This window comes from Myxine glutinosa, chromosome 7 (assembly GCF_964187855.1).
Source record: "Myxine glutinosa chromosome 7, kmMyxGlut1.1, whole genome shotgun sequence".
In the NCBI taxonomy this organism is placed as follows: Eukaryota; Metazoa; Chordata; class Myxini; order Myxiniformes; family Myxinidae; genus Myxine; species Myxine glutinosa.
Window position 1 is genome coordinate 21,026,641 of NC_136267.1, and position 14,774 is coordinate 21,041,414.

The 14,774-nt window shown below is 49.9% G+C and overlaps 1 protein-coding gene across 7 annotated transcripts in view; it reads right to left on the reverse strand.

Annotated features, from left to right (window-relative positions):
- Positions 1 to 14,774, reverse strand: part of NPEPPS (aminopeptidase puromycin sensitive) — a 170,237-nt gene that overhangs the window by 26,232 nt on the left and 129,231 nt on the right. For all 7 annotated transcript variants that reach the window (XR_013624027.1, XM_068121918.2, XM_078781362.1 and 4 more), the window contains exons 17-19: positions 6,195 to 6,334; positions 4,651 to 4,785; positions 635 to 851 (exon numbers count right to left, since the gene is read on the reverse strand). Coding sequence is in view for 6 of the 7 variants with exons in the window: in XM_068121918.2 (XP_067978019.2) it covers positions 635 to 851; positions 4,651 to 4,785; positions 6,195 to 6,334 (492 nt within the window). In the remaining variant the exon portion in view is untranslated. The remainder of the gene's footprint in view (positions 1 to 634; positions 852 to 4,650; positions 4,786 to 6,194; positions 6,335 to 14,774) is intronic.

A 14,774-nucleotide genomic window follows, 5' to 3' on the forward strand; every position in this document is an offset into this window, starting at 1 on the left:
AGAAGGTGCAATTTGTGCAATTTTGAGGCATTTTTGTGCCACGACAAAATCAGATGGAGTGTGTAATAAGCATCTGGCACGAGTGTTATTCTATCTGGTAGTGGGAGCAGCAACGTTTGAAAATAAAATTCACAGGAGAAAATAAATTCCTGCCAGGCCATTTGCCCTTCAAGGCACGTTATATTATTCATGGCATGCAAACCAAACCTTCCCTTCAGGCATTCAACAGTCATCTACCACTAGTCATTTTCAATCGCTGATTACTGCCTGTTGCCTCATTGTGCCTCGAAGTGGGTGCGATTTGCAAACCAGACTTTTCAAATTATTTGACCAAACAATATGCATAATCGTGGGGTGGAATACAATTGACGCTGTAATTTAGAATTACATAATCCCACCCAAAAATATATTTCAGCCCTTTCCAGCATTCCTTCTGTAGTGCACATTTATGTTTGCATTAGATAATATCTGGCTGCTGCTGACCAATCATAATAATCTACCCGATCTCCACACAACCTCCCCTCTCCCACCTCACCCCATTCAACGACCCATCCCCACATGCCTTGGCTTGCAAACATGCAGGTGAGACTGCATGCCAGTATATTTGGATTTGGAGGTCAAGAGACTTACTCACCCTCTCCATGCTTTGGATCCCATCCAAGGCGCTGAGCAATCGGGGTGAACAGGTCAATAATGTACTGCAGGAATGAGTTGAAAAAATCCGTGCCAGAGAAGAGGCCGGACAGTGTGGATAGGTTGGAAGAAATGTCACACCATACTGTGTAGTTCGTCTCACCAACGTATGCCTCAAGTATCCGCAGCATCTCAACAGTGCTGTATCCTGCACGCGACTACACGATTCCCCCACACACCCCCCCAAAACGTCAGTATTAAAAATAAAAGGCATTTACTGACTATCATTAAAGTTGAAATTCCCTTTTACCACAATCTGTTCATACAAGACGACAGCCATGAATATAAACTTGTAAAAAATGTCAGTAGCGACTATTCAACTAGGTCATGTCATGACCAGCTTTCTGCAATAACAATATGGCACCTTTCTCAAATATACATCATGGAGAGATGAATGAGGGATAAATATGGCAAAATGTTTTTCCAACAAAAAGGACATTTGGCATGCCAATCCATGATACGTTCTAATAATCCACTGAATATACCGACAAAGGGTATTCGGCTGTCTTTGCAGCTGCCTATACTTCAATGGAAACCATGCTGTCTTGAACCTCCTCAGTGCAAATGGGACAGCTGACTTCAACAACAGCATGCTTGACAATATGGAATGGCATCTAGCATGCAAAGGAACTAATTTAAAGTCAAATCTCAATCTGTGATCGTATACCTTTTGGGGTCAACATTCCATGGCTTTTCCATGACCAATGATTACAATTTCCATGATCACTGTAGAGTATTTTACACAGCACTTCAGTGGGAAAAAGAACCAAGGTAAGGAGTAAATGAACACTCCAAATGACACTGACTGACACTGACTGACACTGACTGACACACACACACACACACACACACACACACACACACACACACACACACACACACACACACACACACACACACACACACACACACACACACACACACACACACACGACTTTCGTAAATAATCAAGAAGGTAAAGTGATGTTATGTTTAAAGTGGAGCAAAGATTAACTCAGGAGTGCACCAAGGCAATGATAGGCCAAATGGCCTCATTTCCTTGTTTGAGGTCATACAGTATCAAGTGATGAATACTTACTCTCTGTGTAATCCGTGGAGAATGTGAACCCTTTATATATATTTATTTCCTGCATCCGCAAAATAAATACTGAAATGCAATTGGTTTGGTTCCTGAGAAATAATTCACCTTCAAACGGGATCCGTAAGGGCCGAGAAGCAAGCCAAGCTCTGCCCCCTTAACTGCCAAGGAGATGCTCGATCGGCCAGAGCAGCGTCATTTTCACCCCTCAGCCCAAATTGGCCTAAGGGGTATTGTCGTCACGGGCGTCGTCCGTCAACTTTTGGTTTCCGTCAATTTCAAGGAGAACGGCTTGTCCGATTAAATCCATTTTTGCAGTGTGTGTTGGGGTTGAGTAGAAGAAGGTTCCTTTCCAAAATGGGCGCGCTGCAATTTTCAATATGGCCGCCATGGCAACCATCCGAGCGTCCGTCAACTTTTGGTTTCCGTCAATTTCGAGCAGAACAGCTGGTCCAATTAAATCTATTTTTGCAGTGTGTGTTGGGGTTGAGTCGAGGAAGGTTCATGGGCGCGCTGCGATTTTCAATATGGATGCCACAGCAGCTATCGTGAAATTGGTTTCCGTCAATTTCAAGCAGAACGACTTGTCCGATTAAATCCATTTTTGCAGTGTGTGTTGGGGTTGAGTAGAGGAAGGTTCCTTTCGAAAATGGGTGCGCTGCGATTTTCAATATGGCCGCCACGGCAGCCATCTTGAAATTGGTTTCCACCATGCATGGGCTGAGGGGTTACGCCCGCTTTGCGGTGCTATTTATTTGTTTTACCATCGATTTGATTAAAAATTGCAATTTTTGTATTGTGATGCTTGTTTTTTTGTTTTTTTTGTATACTGAATCGAGGCTCGTGAAAGAGCTAACATTTACTTCACAAACAAATCAACCAGACAAACAAAATATATAACAAGAGGGAGCGGAAGACAAGATGGGGAGAGAAGGGGAAGCACACAAACACAACATTTGAGAGCAGGGAGATGTGTGGGAGGGAGAGGGCTTGGGGGGAGGAGGCGTGGGAAGGGGGTGGGGGGGTGGGAGAAGTATAAAACACAAGGACACCAAGGACTTCCAGGACAGAAGTTGGTATTTCAAAAAAGTGGAATTGGGGTGAAATTAGCGAGGGTAGAGAAGATCAAAATGTTGAGCTACAACAATGTGAAATTGTGATGTTACAATCATGTGGTGGCTAATTTCAGAGCAATTGGTCCAGGGGTATATAATTGTATGTGCATATACACACATATATATGTATGTATGTATATCTATCTATAAATCCAGTAATCTCTGTATGTGTGTTTGTTTGTTTGTTTGTTTGTTTGTCTGTGACCGCTGTTTCTCGACAACCACGGGTCCGATATACTTTAAACTTGCCAGGTATATTGCTGGGGACCCGAGGATGTGCCTTTTCAAGGTTTCATATTAATCGGACAATTACTTACCGAGCTATGTCCAAAAAACGATTCAACCAATCAGAGAGCAGCGAGCTATCGCGTGTGCCGAACGTGGCGAACACACTCTGCCTCGGACGGCACATTTGAGAGCGTATTCATTTATTTCACGTTGGCAAACTATGTTGCCGCTATGTTGGCGTTAAACTATGTTTTAAAACTAATTAAAACCATTTCATGTAAATAGAGGGGGGGGGGGGGGGGGATTGTCACTGTACTCGCAAGCCGTTCGCCGTTCGCTTTGGCGTTGCGAATGGACCAAAACATTTCATGGACCAAACCATTTCATGTAAAGCGTTCGCCGTTCGCTTTGGCGTTGCGAATGAACCAAAACATTTCATGAACCAAACCATTTCATGTAAATAGAGGGGGGGGGGATATAATTTTAGATATATATATAGTACGGGCATGCCCTAGTATATATAAAATCAAATAATAGGCTTCACACAGAAACAACTCACTCTTATGTATATATCTATATATCTATATATCTATATATATCTATATATATCTATATATATATATATCTATATATATCTATATATATATATATCTATATATATCTATATATATCTATATATATATATATACATATATATAATATATTATATATACATATATATATATATATATATATATATATATATATATATATATATATATATATATATATATATATATATATACATATATATCTATATATATCTATATATATATATCTATATATATATATCTATATATATATATCTATATATATGGATGGATGTTAGACAAAGGCAAAGTTTCACGACAAGCATACAATTCTGAATGGCAAAACCTATGGATCAGTGCCATCTGAACATTTGATCACGGATCACGGATCACGGATCACGTCACGGATTGCCAGTCAAATTGGCTTAAAGGGGAATCAAAACACAATTTTTTTTTCCTGAAAACTATTGAAAATCATTAATCACCGTCTAATTTGAAGGGTAGTTTTTTTTTTAATGCCTTCTTTTTTCTTTTCAGAAAGTGTTCAAAATAGTCCTTGAGTGTCGATTTTCGATTTTGCTCGTGATGTCACATATCACCTTGATCTAAATGGCAGTTTTCGTAGAAAAATGGTGTATTACAAGCTCAGATTCTGATACCGATTCCTCCGCCATTATAAACTCTGAAGGTTCTCAGTATGTTGAAACGGAAAAATGGCATTTTGAAGAAACTATTGGAGCCAAAATTAGTCATAGAAACGCTTTTGTGGGAACTGTAGATCGGTATGGTATTGAGCCTTGTGCGAGCGAATCAGACGAAGATGTGTTCGTGAAGATCGCAGCGTTGGAAGTCGAGATGAAAACACCGGTTGAATGTTCACTCCAGATTGAAAAACTAAAGCACAACACGAAAAATGTACAAAAGAAACCAAATTCATGTTACACTTTCAATATTTAATGTTACACACCAATGCAAACAGGTCGTTCTGGATTCCGAGTCGGTCTCGTGGAGGAAGCGAGAGGTTTCGAACTCCTTGAAGCAACCTCTGCAGCATTTCGGGGCTGTAGGCAGTTCGGTAAAATCCCAAAGTCCCTGGGTTCACCTTCAATCAAAGACAACCAGCACAACAATAACCTGTGATACTTGGATGCAATAATAAACAGCTCGTTCTTTAAACAGTGCAATGGATCATGCGAGAAGAAACATGCCACTGTTATAAAAGGATGACCCAAAATAATAAAATAATGATTGATTAACAGTTAAGGTGGCTGGCTTGAGATCTTAAGGTTGAAGTTCAAGCCCCCACTGTGCCAATACATGCCAAATGGGTTCACTCAGTTCGTCATCCTTCCAAGGTCGGCAAAATGAGTACAAGCTCTGGAAAAGAGAGGGATTCGAGTATCCTGCGTCAGAGTGGCGACCCGTCCAGCATTGTGCCCCCTAGCCGATGAAACTTCCCCTGAAGCCCGACGTGCCGAGCGGCACGAGGACGACCATCCGTCCACACAAGAATGACTTGCAGTTGATGATAAAACAGTCACTAGCTCACATAGCCGAAATATCCGACACAGGTCTATGAGAATAATTACATGGCAACTTGGCAGGTATGGTCACATTTATTTGGTAGAAAAATGGTGGACAGAAAAGCAGGGTAATTCAAATCCCAACACATTTTACATTCAACTTTTAATTTATTAATTTTCTAGACAGAGTCGAGGCTCATGTAGGAGGTATAACACACAACAGACCAGGATATATCAGAATGAAAAAAACCCAGTAGAATTGGGAGGTTGGGAGTGGGGGAGGGACACACACTGATAACGAAAAAGGGACGAAATATAAGGAGACAGAGGAAGAACGAGAGCAAGGAGGGGAAGTAGGACACGGGGGATGGACACGTGGATACAGATGCAAACTCTCAATCAAAGGATTTTATCAGTTTTATCAGTCAGATTATCAGTATCTGTTTCCTATGAACAATCATAGGAAAACTCATAGTAAAGGAACACTGAGGAAGAAGCAGAAATGTAACAGGCAAATAAAAATGATATTAAAAGTAAACCGAAGAGGGTGAGAATGAGTGGGGGAAACCAGATAACCTGGAAACAAGGAAAGAGGTAAGGTTGAGGATGGTTAATGCGAATAGAAAATATCATGATTGTGGATGGAGGATGATGTGAGAGGGCGGTGAACTGCTGTCTTCAAGCCCTGGAGGGAAGAATGAGATTGAACAGACTGAGGAAGTTAGTTTCACAGGAGAGAAAAAAGAGCAACGAATGAGTAGAGGAGAGCTGTGAGCCTGGATTTTGGGAGTTTAACAAGAGGTGAAACTTCAGAAAAATCTGAGCCCACCAAGCCACCAGAGGCTAAACACCACCCAAACCATATGTCAAGTGAGAAAATAAAACAAATATAAAAGTTTCCAAAATAATTTGGAAAAAAAAGAAAAAAAAAGAAGACAGTCGAGGTCAGGTACAGTTAGTTAATGGCCGCTGCACCACAAAATCTCACCTTCACCCAATGCCCATTAGATATAGGGCCAATGTTAATGTGTGCTTTTGGTGTGTCCAGTAGTACACTGGCCTTGACAGAGTTGGAGTCCTCGCTGCTGCTAACATTTACAGGAACCATCCATATCGGTCCATCTTCACCTAAACACAAGCAAAACAGGGTACAGGGTGAGTATGACATCATGAGTATGTGTGTGTGTGTATGTGTATATATGTGTGTGTGTGTGTGTGTGTGTGTGTGTGTGTGTGTGTGTGTGTGTGTGTTTTGCAGTCACCCTACGGGTAATGTGCTTGTATACTATAAAAACCTTTTCCACGTGCTGGGGAACAATCATTCGTAATTACCTCTGCAACCAAAGGTGGATGGAGGGTATGTTTTCACCCCTGTCTGTTTGTCTGTCTGTCTGTTTGTGAACAAAATATCTCAAAAAGTTGTGGGCCGATTCGGACGTTATTTGGCAGAGATGTAGGGTATGTGACAAGGATGAAATGATTCGATTTTGGTGAAGATCCGGATTCGGATCTGGCTACGAGAATGTTTTAAGTGTTTCTTCACCATTGGGAGATTGGGATAAAAATAATACATAGCAGGATATCTCAAAACGTTGTGGATGGATTTGGACGAAACTTGGTGGACCGGTTGGGTGTCTGACCAGGACAAATAGATTCGATTTTGGTGAAGATCTGAATCTGGATTCGGATATGACAATTATTTAATTCTTTAAGCGATTCTTCACCGTTGGGAGATGGGGCCAAAACGATACATAGCTAGATATCTCAAAAAGTTATTGATGGATTTGGATGAAACTTGTTAGACAGGTTGTGTGTGTGACGAGGAAAAATCTATTAATCTATTCAATTTTGGTGAAGATCCGGATCCAGAACCAGCTAGTATAATTTTATAAGTGATTCTTCACTATTGAGTGATATTGTAGCGGCTGCCGCTGGGGTTTCACAATCGCCTTGCACCTATCAAGGACGCGGAGCGTTCACCATGCCGGGCTCGTCCAGGACGCCCGGGCAGGCCCACGCTCAACTTGCCAGGCCTCGGTCGGGACGCTGGGCCACGCCCCCTGGCGCCGGGCCTGGGCAAACCCCCTGGGTTAATAGATATATATTGCTGACCGATAAACGGGTTTTCAGAGTGCCTGAGTGTTTGATTTCAATAAAGCAACTCAGATGAATTCCAGCTTTTTGTCGCGTCCATTCTTCTGATCGACGTGGGAGCCCCAGCTCCTACATTGGTGACCTATCGACATGGACACGGCAGTCGCCCTTAAACTGCCTACCTTCTGGGAGGCTCACGCGGCGGTTTGGTTCGCACAGGCGGAGTCCCTGTTCGCCCTGCGAGGCATCACGGCCGACGACACCCGCTTCCACCATGTGGTAGCTGCGCTCGGGTCGACTACCGCGGCCCGCGCCCTGAGCCTCCTCGAAAGCCCGCCAGCCGCTGACAAATACGGCGCGATTAAGAAGCTGCTCCTCGATGCTTTCGCCCTCCCATCGGCGGAACGCGCACGGCGCCTGCTCGAACTGCCTGAGCTCGGCGACACGCGCCCTTCCGAGCGAATGGACTACATGCTTTCACTGCTCGGCGAGCACTCTCCGGCATTCCTGTTCCGGGAGCTGTTCTTCCGTCAGCTGCCTAACCCGGTACGCCTCGCCCTGGCAAGCACGACGATCACAGATCCCCGGGCCCTTGCCAGAGAAGCCGACAAGATCTCCGCTGCAGGACGGCGCATCGCAGCGGCGACATGGGACCCACCGCCGTCCGACGCAACAACCATGGCGCCCGAGCACCCGGCACGGTCGACGGCCGAACTGCCGACGCAATTGGCGGCCGCTCTACCGCGCCGACCACCTCCACCCGACCAAGCGTGGTGTTACTATCATGCCAGGTTCGGACGAAAGGCCCGGACATGCCGACCCCCGTGCACCTTCGGCAGGCCGGGAAACGGCCGGGCCGGCGTTCATTACCAGCCATGAGCGCCGGCCATACGGGCAACTTACTGTTCATCACGGATAAAGCGTCCGGACGGCGTTTCCTGTGCGACACCGGCGCCCAACTGAGCGTCATACCCGCCTCTGACCAGGACAGGCAATCCGCGGTTTGCGGCCCCTCCTTAGTTGCGGCCAACGGATTGACTATCCGCACCTTCGGCCCGCGCAACGTCACCCTCTGCTTCGGCGGCCAACGCTTTGCTTGGACGTTTGTAACCGCCAACGTGCCCGTGGCTCTGCTAGGCGCCGACTTCCTCTGCGCACACGGACTGCTGGTGGACGTCCAACGGCGTCGTTTAATCAACGCTGAAACCTTCAGCTCCCTGGTATGCACATTGAGCAGCTCCGCGCCGACCGAGCTGGCATGCACCGTCCCGGCGGCGAACGAGTTTGCTCGCCTGCTCACGGAGTTCCCGGCCCTCACGCGGCCGACGTTTTCGGCCGTCGCAGTACGGCATGGGATCGAGCACCACATACCAACCACGGGCCCGCCGGTCTACGCCAGGGCCCGCCGCCTCGACCCAGCCAAGCTCGCCGTAGCGAAGGCCGAATTCGACGCGTTGGAGCACCTCGGCATCGTGCGGCGCTCCGATAGCGCGTGGGCCTCGCCACTGCACATCGTGCCAAAGCCGGGGGGTGGATGGCGCCCGTGTGGCGACTACCGCCGTCTGAATGACGCTACCACCCCCGACAGGTACCCGATCCCGCATATCCAAGACTTCTCTGCCCGGCTGGCGGGACGGGTCATTTTTTCGAAAATTGATCTCATACGGGGATATCACCAGGTACCTGTCAGGGCGGCCGACGTCCCTAAAACGGCAGTCATCACGCCGTTCGGCTTATTCGAATTCTTGCGGATGCCGTTTGGTCTCAAGAACGCGGCTCAGGCGTTCCAGCGCTTGATGGACGGCGTGCTGCGTGACCTGCCGTTCCTTTTCGTTTACCTGGACGACATCCTCGTCGCCAGCACGTCCCGGGCCGAGCACCTCCTCCACCTCCGAACACTGTTCGAGCGCCTCAGCGAGCACGGCCTCATCGTCAACCCGGCCAAATGCCACTTCGGCACGACGGCCGTTGATTTTTTGGGCCACCACATCACCAAGAACGGGGCCGTGCCGCTGCCAACCAAGGTCGAGGCCATCACCACGTTCCCACGTCCCCGCACCATAAAGGCCCTGCAGGAATTCCTGGGAATGGTGAATTTTTATCACCGCTTCGTGCCCCGCGCTGCTCACCTCATGCGGCCCCTCTACGAAGCCCTCCGGGGCAAGCCGGCCAAGCACGACATTGCCTGGTCCGCAGCAATGGACGCGGCCTTCCAAAGCTCAAAGCGGGCCCTCGCCGACGCAACACTGCTCGCTCACCCGGTGCTCAACGCTCCCATCGCCCTCACCACGGATGCCTCCGACTACGCGGTGGGCGCCGTACATGAGCAATGGGTGAACGGGGTTTGGCAGCCACTCGCTTTTTTCAGCCGGCAGCTCCGGCCGAACGAGCTCAAATACAGCACGTTTGACCGGGAGCTCCTCGGTCTACACCTGGCCGTCCGCCATTTCCGCCACCTCCTGGAGGGCCGACCTTTCACGGCGTTCGTCGACCACAAGCCGTTGATTTACGCCATGCACAAGGTCACGGAGCCATGGTCGGCCCGCCAACAGCGCCACCTCTCCGCCGTGTCGGAGTTTACCACGGACATCCGGCACGTCGCCGGCAAAAACAACGCCGTGGCCGACTGTCTTTCCCGGGCCAGCGCGAACGCGGTCCACCTGGGCGTTGATTTTGCGCTTATGGCGGCGGACCAAACCACCGACACCACGGTGCAAGCCCTCCGGGCGGCGGACACGGGCCTCCGCCTGGCCGACATCCCCTGCGCGGACACTGTCCTGCTCTGCGACGTCTCCCAAGGCCAGCCTCGCCCCATCGTGCCCGTCACCTGGCAACGCCGCATCTTCGCCTCCCTCCACGGCCTTTCCCACCCGGGCCGGAAAGCTTCCCAGAAGCTGGTGTCGGCGCGTTTCGTCTGGCACGGCCTTCGTCGGGACGTCCGCGATTGGACCAGCGCCTGCACGGCCTGCCAACGGGCCAAGGTCCACCGACACACCCAGGCCCCGCTGGCACCTTTCACCGTGCCCGAACGACGTTTCGACCACGTCAACGTGGATCTGGTGGGCCCCCTCCCCCCGTCACGGGGGTTCACACACCTGCTCACCATGGTGGACAGGACCACCAGGTGGCCGGAGGCCGTTCCCCTCGTCTCCACCACCACCGCCGACGTGGCGCAGGCTTTCATCGCCACCTGGGTCGCCCGCTTCGGCGCACCGGCGGACATCTCGTCAGACCGCGGACCACAGTTCACCTCCGAGCTGTGGGGCGCGGTCGCCCGCAACCTGGGGGTCAAGCTCCACCGTACTACGGCCTACCACCCCCAAGCAAACGGGTTGTGCGAGCGATTCCACCGCTCCATGAAGGCCGCGCTCATGGCCGGCCTTCAAGACGGCGGTTGGGCCGACCGGCTGCCGTGGGTCCTTTTGGGCCTTCGCACGGCCCCCAAGGAGGACCTCCAGGCATCCACCGCCGAGCTGGTCTATGGCCAGGCGCTACGCGTCCCGGGCGAATTCGTGCCCGACGCTACCAGTCCCTGGTCCGCAGCTCACCAGCGCTCGGACCTCCAGGAGGCCGCCCGACGGTTTGCCCCCGTGCCGACATCCCACCACGGTGACCCCCAGTCCTACGTCCCCCCAGCACTCCGCACAGCGGAGTATGTTTTTGTGCGTCACGACGCACATCGGTGGCCACTCCAGCCGCCGTACGACGGGCCCTTCCGGGTGCTACGACGGGACGACAAGTCGTTCGTCATCGACATCGGCGGCAGGTCGGACCGGATTACAGTGGACCGCCTCAAGCCGGCGCACATGGACGTCGACCACCCACCACGGGTGGCCCTTCCGCCGTGGCGAGGCCGCCCCCCGTCCACGGGGCCCCCCACTCGACCGCCCACCACCTCACCGGACCCCCTCCCACGACCCGCCAGGGGTCGCTTCGGCCGGGTCATCAGGACCCCCCTCAAGTTGACCCTGCCGGTGCAAGTCGATTCTGGGGGGACGTGTGTAGCGGCTGCCGCTGGGGTTTCACAATCGCCTTGCACCTATCAAGGACGCGGAGCGTTCACCATGCCGGGCTCGTCCAGGACGCCCGGGCAGGCCCGCGCTCAACTTGCCAGGCCTCGGTCGGGACGCCCGGGCAGGCTCGCCCTCAACTTGCCAGGCCGCAGCCAGGACGCTGGGCCATGCCCCCTGGCGCCGGGCCTGGGCAAACCCCCTGGGTTAATAGATATATATTGCTGACCGATAAACGGGTTTTCAGAGTGCCTGAGTGTTTGATTTCAATAAAGCAACTCAGATGAATTCCAGCTTTTTGTCGCGTCCATTCTTCTGATCGACGTGGGAGCCCCAGCTCCTACAATATGGCCAAAAACGAGGGGTAGATCAGGGTATGAAAGACTGGACCTATGGTGATTTCTGTGATTGATTTTGATTAAATGTGATTTTGTATTGTGATTTTCTGGTCTACTCTGAGATACAAAACATAAACTGTTCACCAGGCGGAGGTATGCTCTCGACTGAATGCCGTTCTAGTTACAAATGTAGAACTCTCCATTGTAAAAATGGTTTCTTTCAGCAACATGTATTGGAAGGCAACAAAACTCGTGCAAATTTCACTCAAAAATGGAAGATCACCAAAAAGAAGTAATAAACAAATAAATAAAGAATTTTAAAGAAATCGTGAGAAATTTGCCTTCCTTGCTGTTCACAAAGCTGAGAAATTTGCCCTCCCTTCCAAATCCCCCCCCCCCCCTTTGCCCCTCCACTCCTAAACTCCCCCTTGCCCCTCCACTCCTAAACTCCCCCCTTGCCCCACCAAACCCCCCCCTTGCCCCTACACTCCTAAACTCCCCCCTTGCCCCTCCCCTCCTAAACTCCCCCCTCACTCCTCCCCTTCAAAACTCCCCCCCCCCAACCCCTCCCATTCAAATCTCCCCCCATATCATTCCTCTCCAATTCTCCCTCCTCCTCCCCACTTCGTCTCCCTTCTATCTCATACCTCCACCTCCCCCAACCTTCTACTTTCCTCTGCCCCCCCCTCAAACAACCCATCACTGTGCCTCATCCCTTCTCCATCAAACCTTTCGTACTCCTCATCCTTCCCTTTCTTGTAACTCTTCTGTAATCTCTGACACACTATCAACTGCTCTCCCTACCTCCCCCTCTCATCCTTCATCTTACCCTACTCCTCCCCTCACCTGTCCTGTACCCGATGCTCCCCTCTCTCTTCATCAACGGCATGGACCTCAAACATCCGGGGCCTTCACTCAAACCTGACTGATCTCTCCATACAGGTTGCTTCTGACAATCCAGACTTGATCTTCTTAACAGAAACGTTCCTCCTTCAAGATGTCTCTGATTCCTTAATATCTCTTCCTGGTTACTCCCTCCTCCGGTATGATAGACCTGAGCCTCGTCCTGGTGGTGGGGTGGCTATCTTTATCAAAAACTCTCTTCCTCACTCTCCTTGCACTGCTCTCTCCCCACCTCACCCCCAGGAGTACCTCTGGCTACGGCTTCCTCTCCGCTCCCACCTTTTGTTCATACGTGTTCTGTACCGTCCTCCAAACAGTGATGACTCCATTTACATTTCACTGTCTGACAACATGGACCAACATCTATCCACTCATCCCAACTCTCTCTTCCTCATATGTGGCGACTTCAACTGTCATCATGCCAGCTGACTGGGTGTGGGTTCATCTCTCACCAGCCATGGCACCTCAGCAAAGGACTTCTGCGACTCACTGGGATTGACACAATCTGTCAATTTCCAGACCCGAATCTCAGCCAATGGTGTATCTTCTCTTCTAGACTGGGTTATGACAAACTTCCCTGCTAATGTCTGCTGCTCTTCTTCTGCTCCAATCGGTTCTTCTAATCATGTGCTTGTTGAAGTGGACATCTCTATGGCCATTCTCAGAGAGCCTCCTCAGCGTCGACGAGTCTGGCATTTCACTCAGGCCGACTGGCAGATCTTCAAGCAGCCATCAATCATCTGGACTGGTCTCCCATCTCCACTGCCTCTGACATCAATTCTTCCTGGAAATTCTTCCAAAGCAAATTGCTCTCTCTCATGCACAGATTTATCCCATCTCGTCTTCAGTTGTCATACCCTTCCTCCCGTCCATGGTACACGGAATCTTGTGGTGAGGCAGTTGCCCTGAAACAACTTGCCTTTGCCTCTTGGAAGGCTAATCCAACTGAAGGCAATCTCAGTTCCTTCCAACAAGCTCAGAACAAGTGTGTGTCTACCCTCAGGAGTGCCAGGAAGCACGATCTCTCCACACTCAAGAATGAACTCTCAAACCTGTTTCCTTCCTCAAAATCCTGGTGGCGTCAGGTCAAATCCGTTTCTGGTGTTTGTTCCCGCTCCATCCCCTCCCTTACCTCAAATAGCTACAGAGTTGACACCGCACGTGACAAAGTGGAATGCCTCAACTCTGTGTTTGCCTCAAAATCTTGTGTCCCAAACCCATCTCTCTCTGTTCCCACCTTACCCAGTCAAACCCAACTGCTCCTGGACTCTGTGTCCTTCTCTCCTGACAAGGTGGAGGAGTTTTTGTCAAACCTCAACTCTGATTCTGCAACTGGATCAGACGGCATCAGCCCACGGGTCCTAAAATCCTGCTCTGCCGCTCTACCTCACCCTCTCTCTGTTCTTTTCACCCTCTCTTTTGCTCAAGGTCATCTGCCAGCATCTTGGAAATCAGCAAACATTACCACTTCACACAAAAAAGGTGCAAAAACAGATCCTTGCAACTACAGACCAATCAGCCTGCTCCCAATTTTCAGCAAAGTCATGGAATCCATCATTGCTTCGGATATCAAATCCTTCCTCTTCTCCAATGGCTTGATCTCCGATCATCAATTTGGATTCAGACCAGGTCATTCTACTCTGGACATGCTGCTTCTGCTGTCTCAACAATGGATGGAGATCCTCAATGCCAAACAGCAAATCAGAGCTGTCTCCCTTGACATATCACATGCCTTCGATATGGTCTGGCAACCAGCTCTGCTCACCAAACTCTCCTCCGATGGTATCCATGGAAATCTCCATGCATGGCTTGCGGACTTCCTCTCTGGTCGTAGTCAACATGTGGCCCTGAATGGATTTCTCTCATCTCCTCTTCCTGTTCAGGCTGGAGTTCCCCAAGGCAGTGTTCTGGGCCCTGTGCTTTTTCTGGTCTTTATCAATATTCTCTCCAACTCTCTGGGAAATCCTCTCTATCTCTTTGCTGATGACTCCACGCTCTGCCGTTCCATTCCTCTTCCCTCAGATCGGCAGTCTGCAGCCTCCTCAATCTCTGAAGACCTGGAAAAAATCACAGACTGGTCAAACAAGTGGAACATGTCTTTCAATCCTGACAAATCTCACTCTTACTATGTCTCTCCGAAAAGATCGACTGGACAACCCTCCCATCTACTTTCTCAACAATCCTCTCCAAGAAGTTCTGTCGCTCAAGCTTTTGGGTCTCACT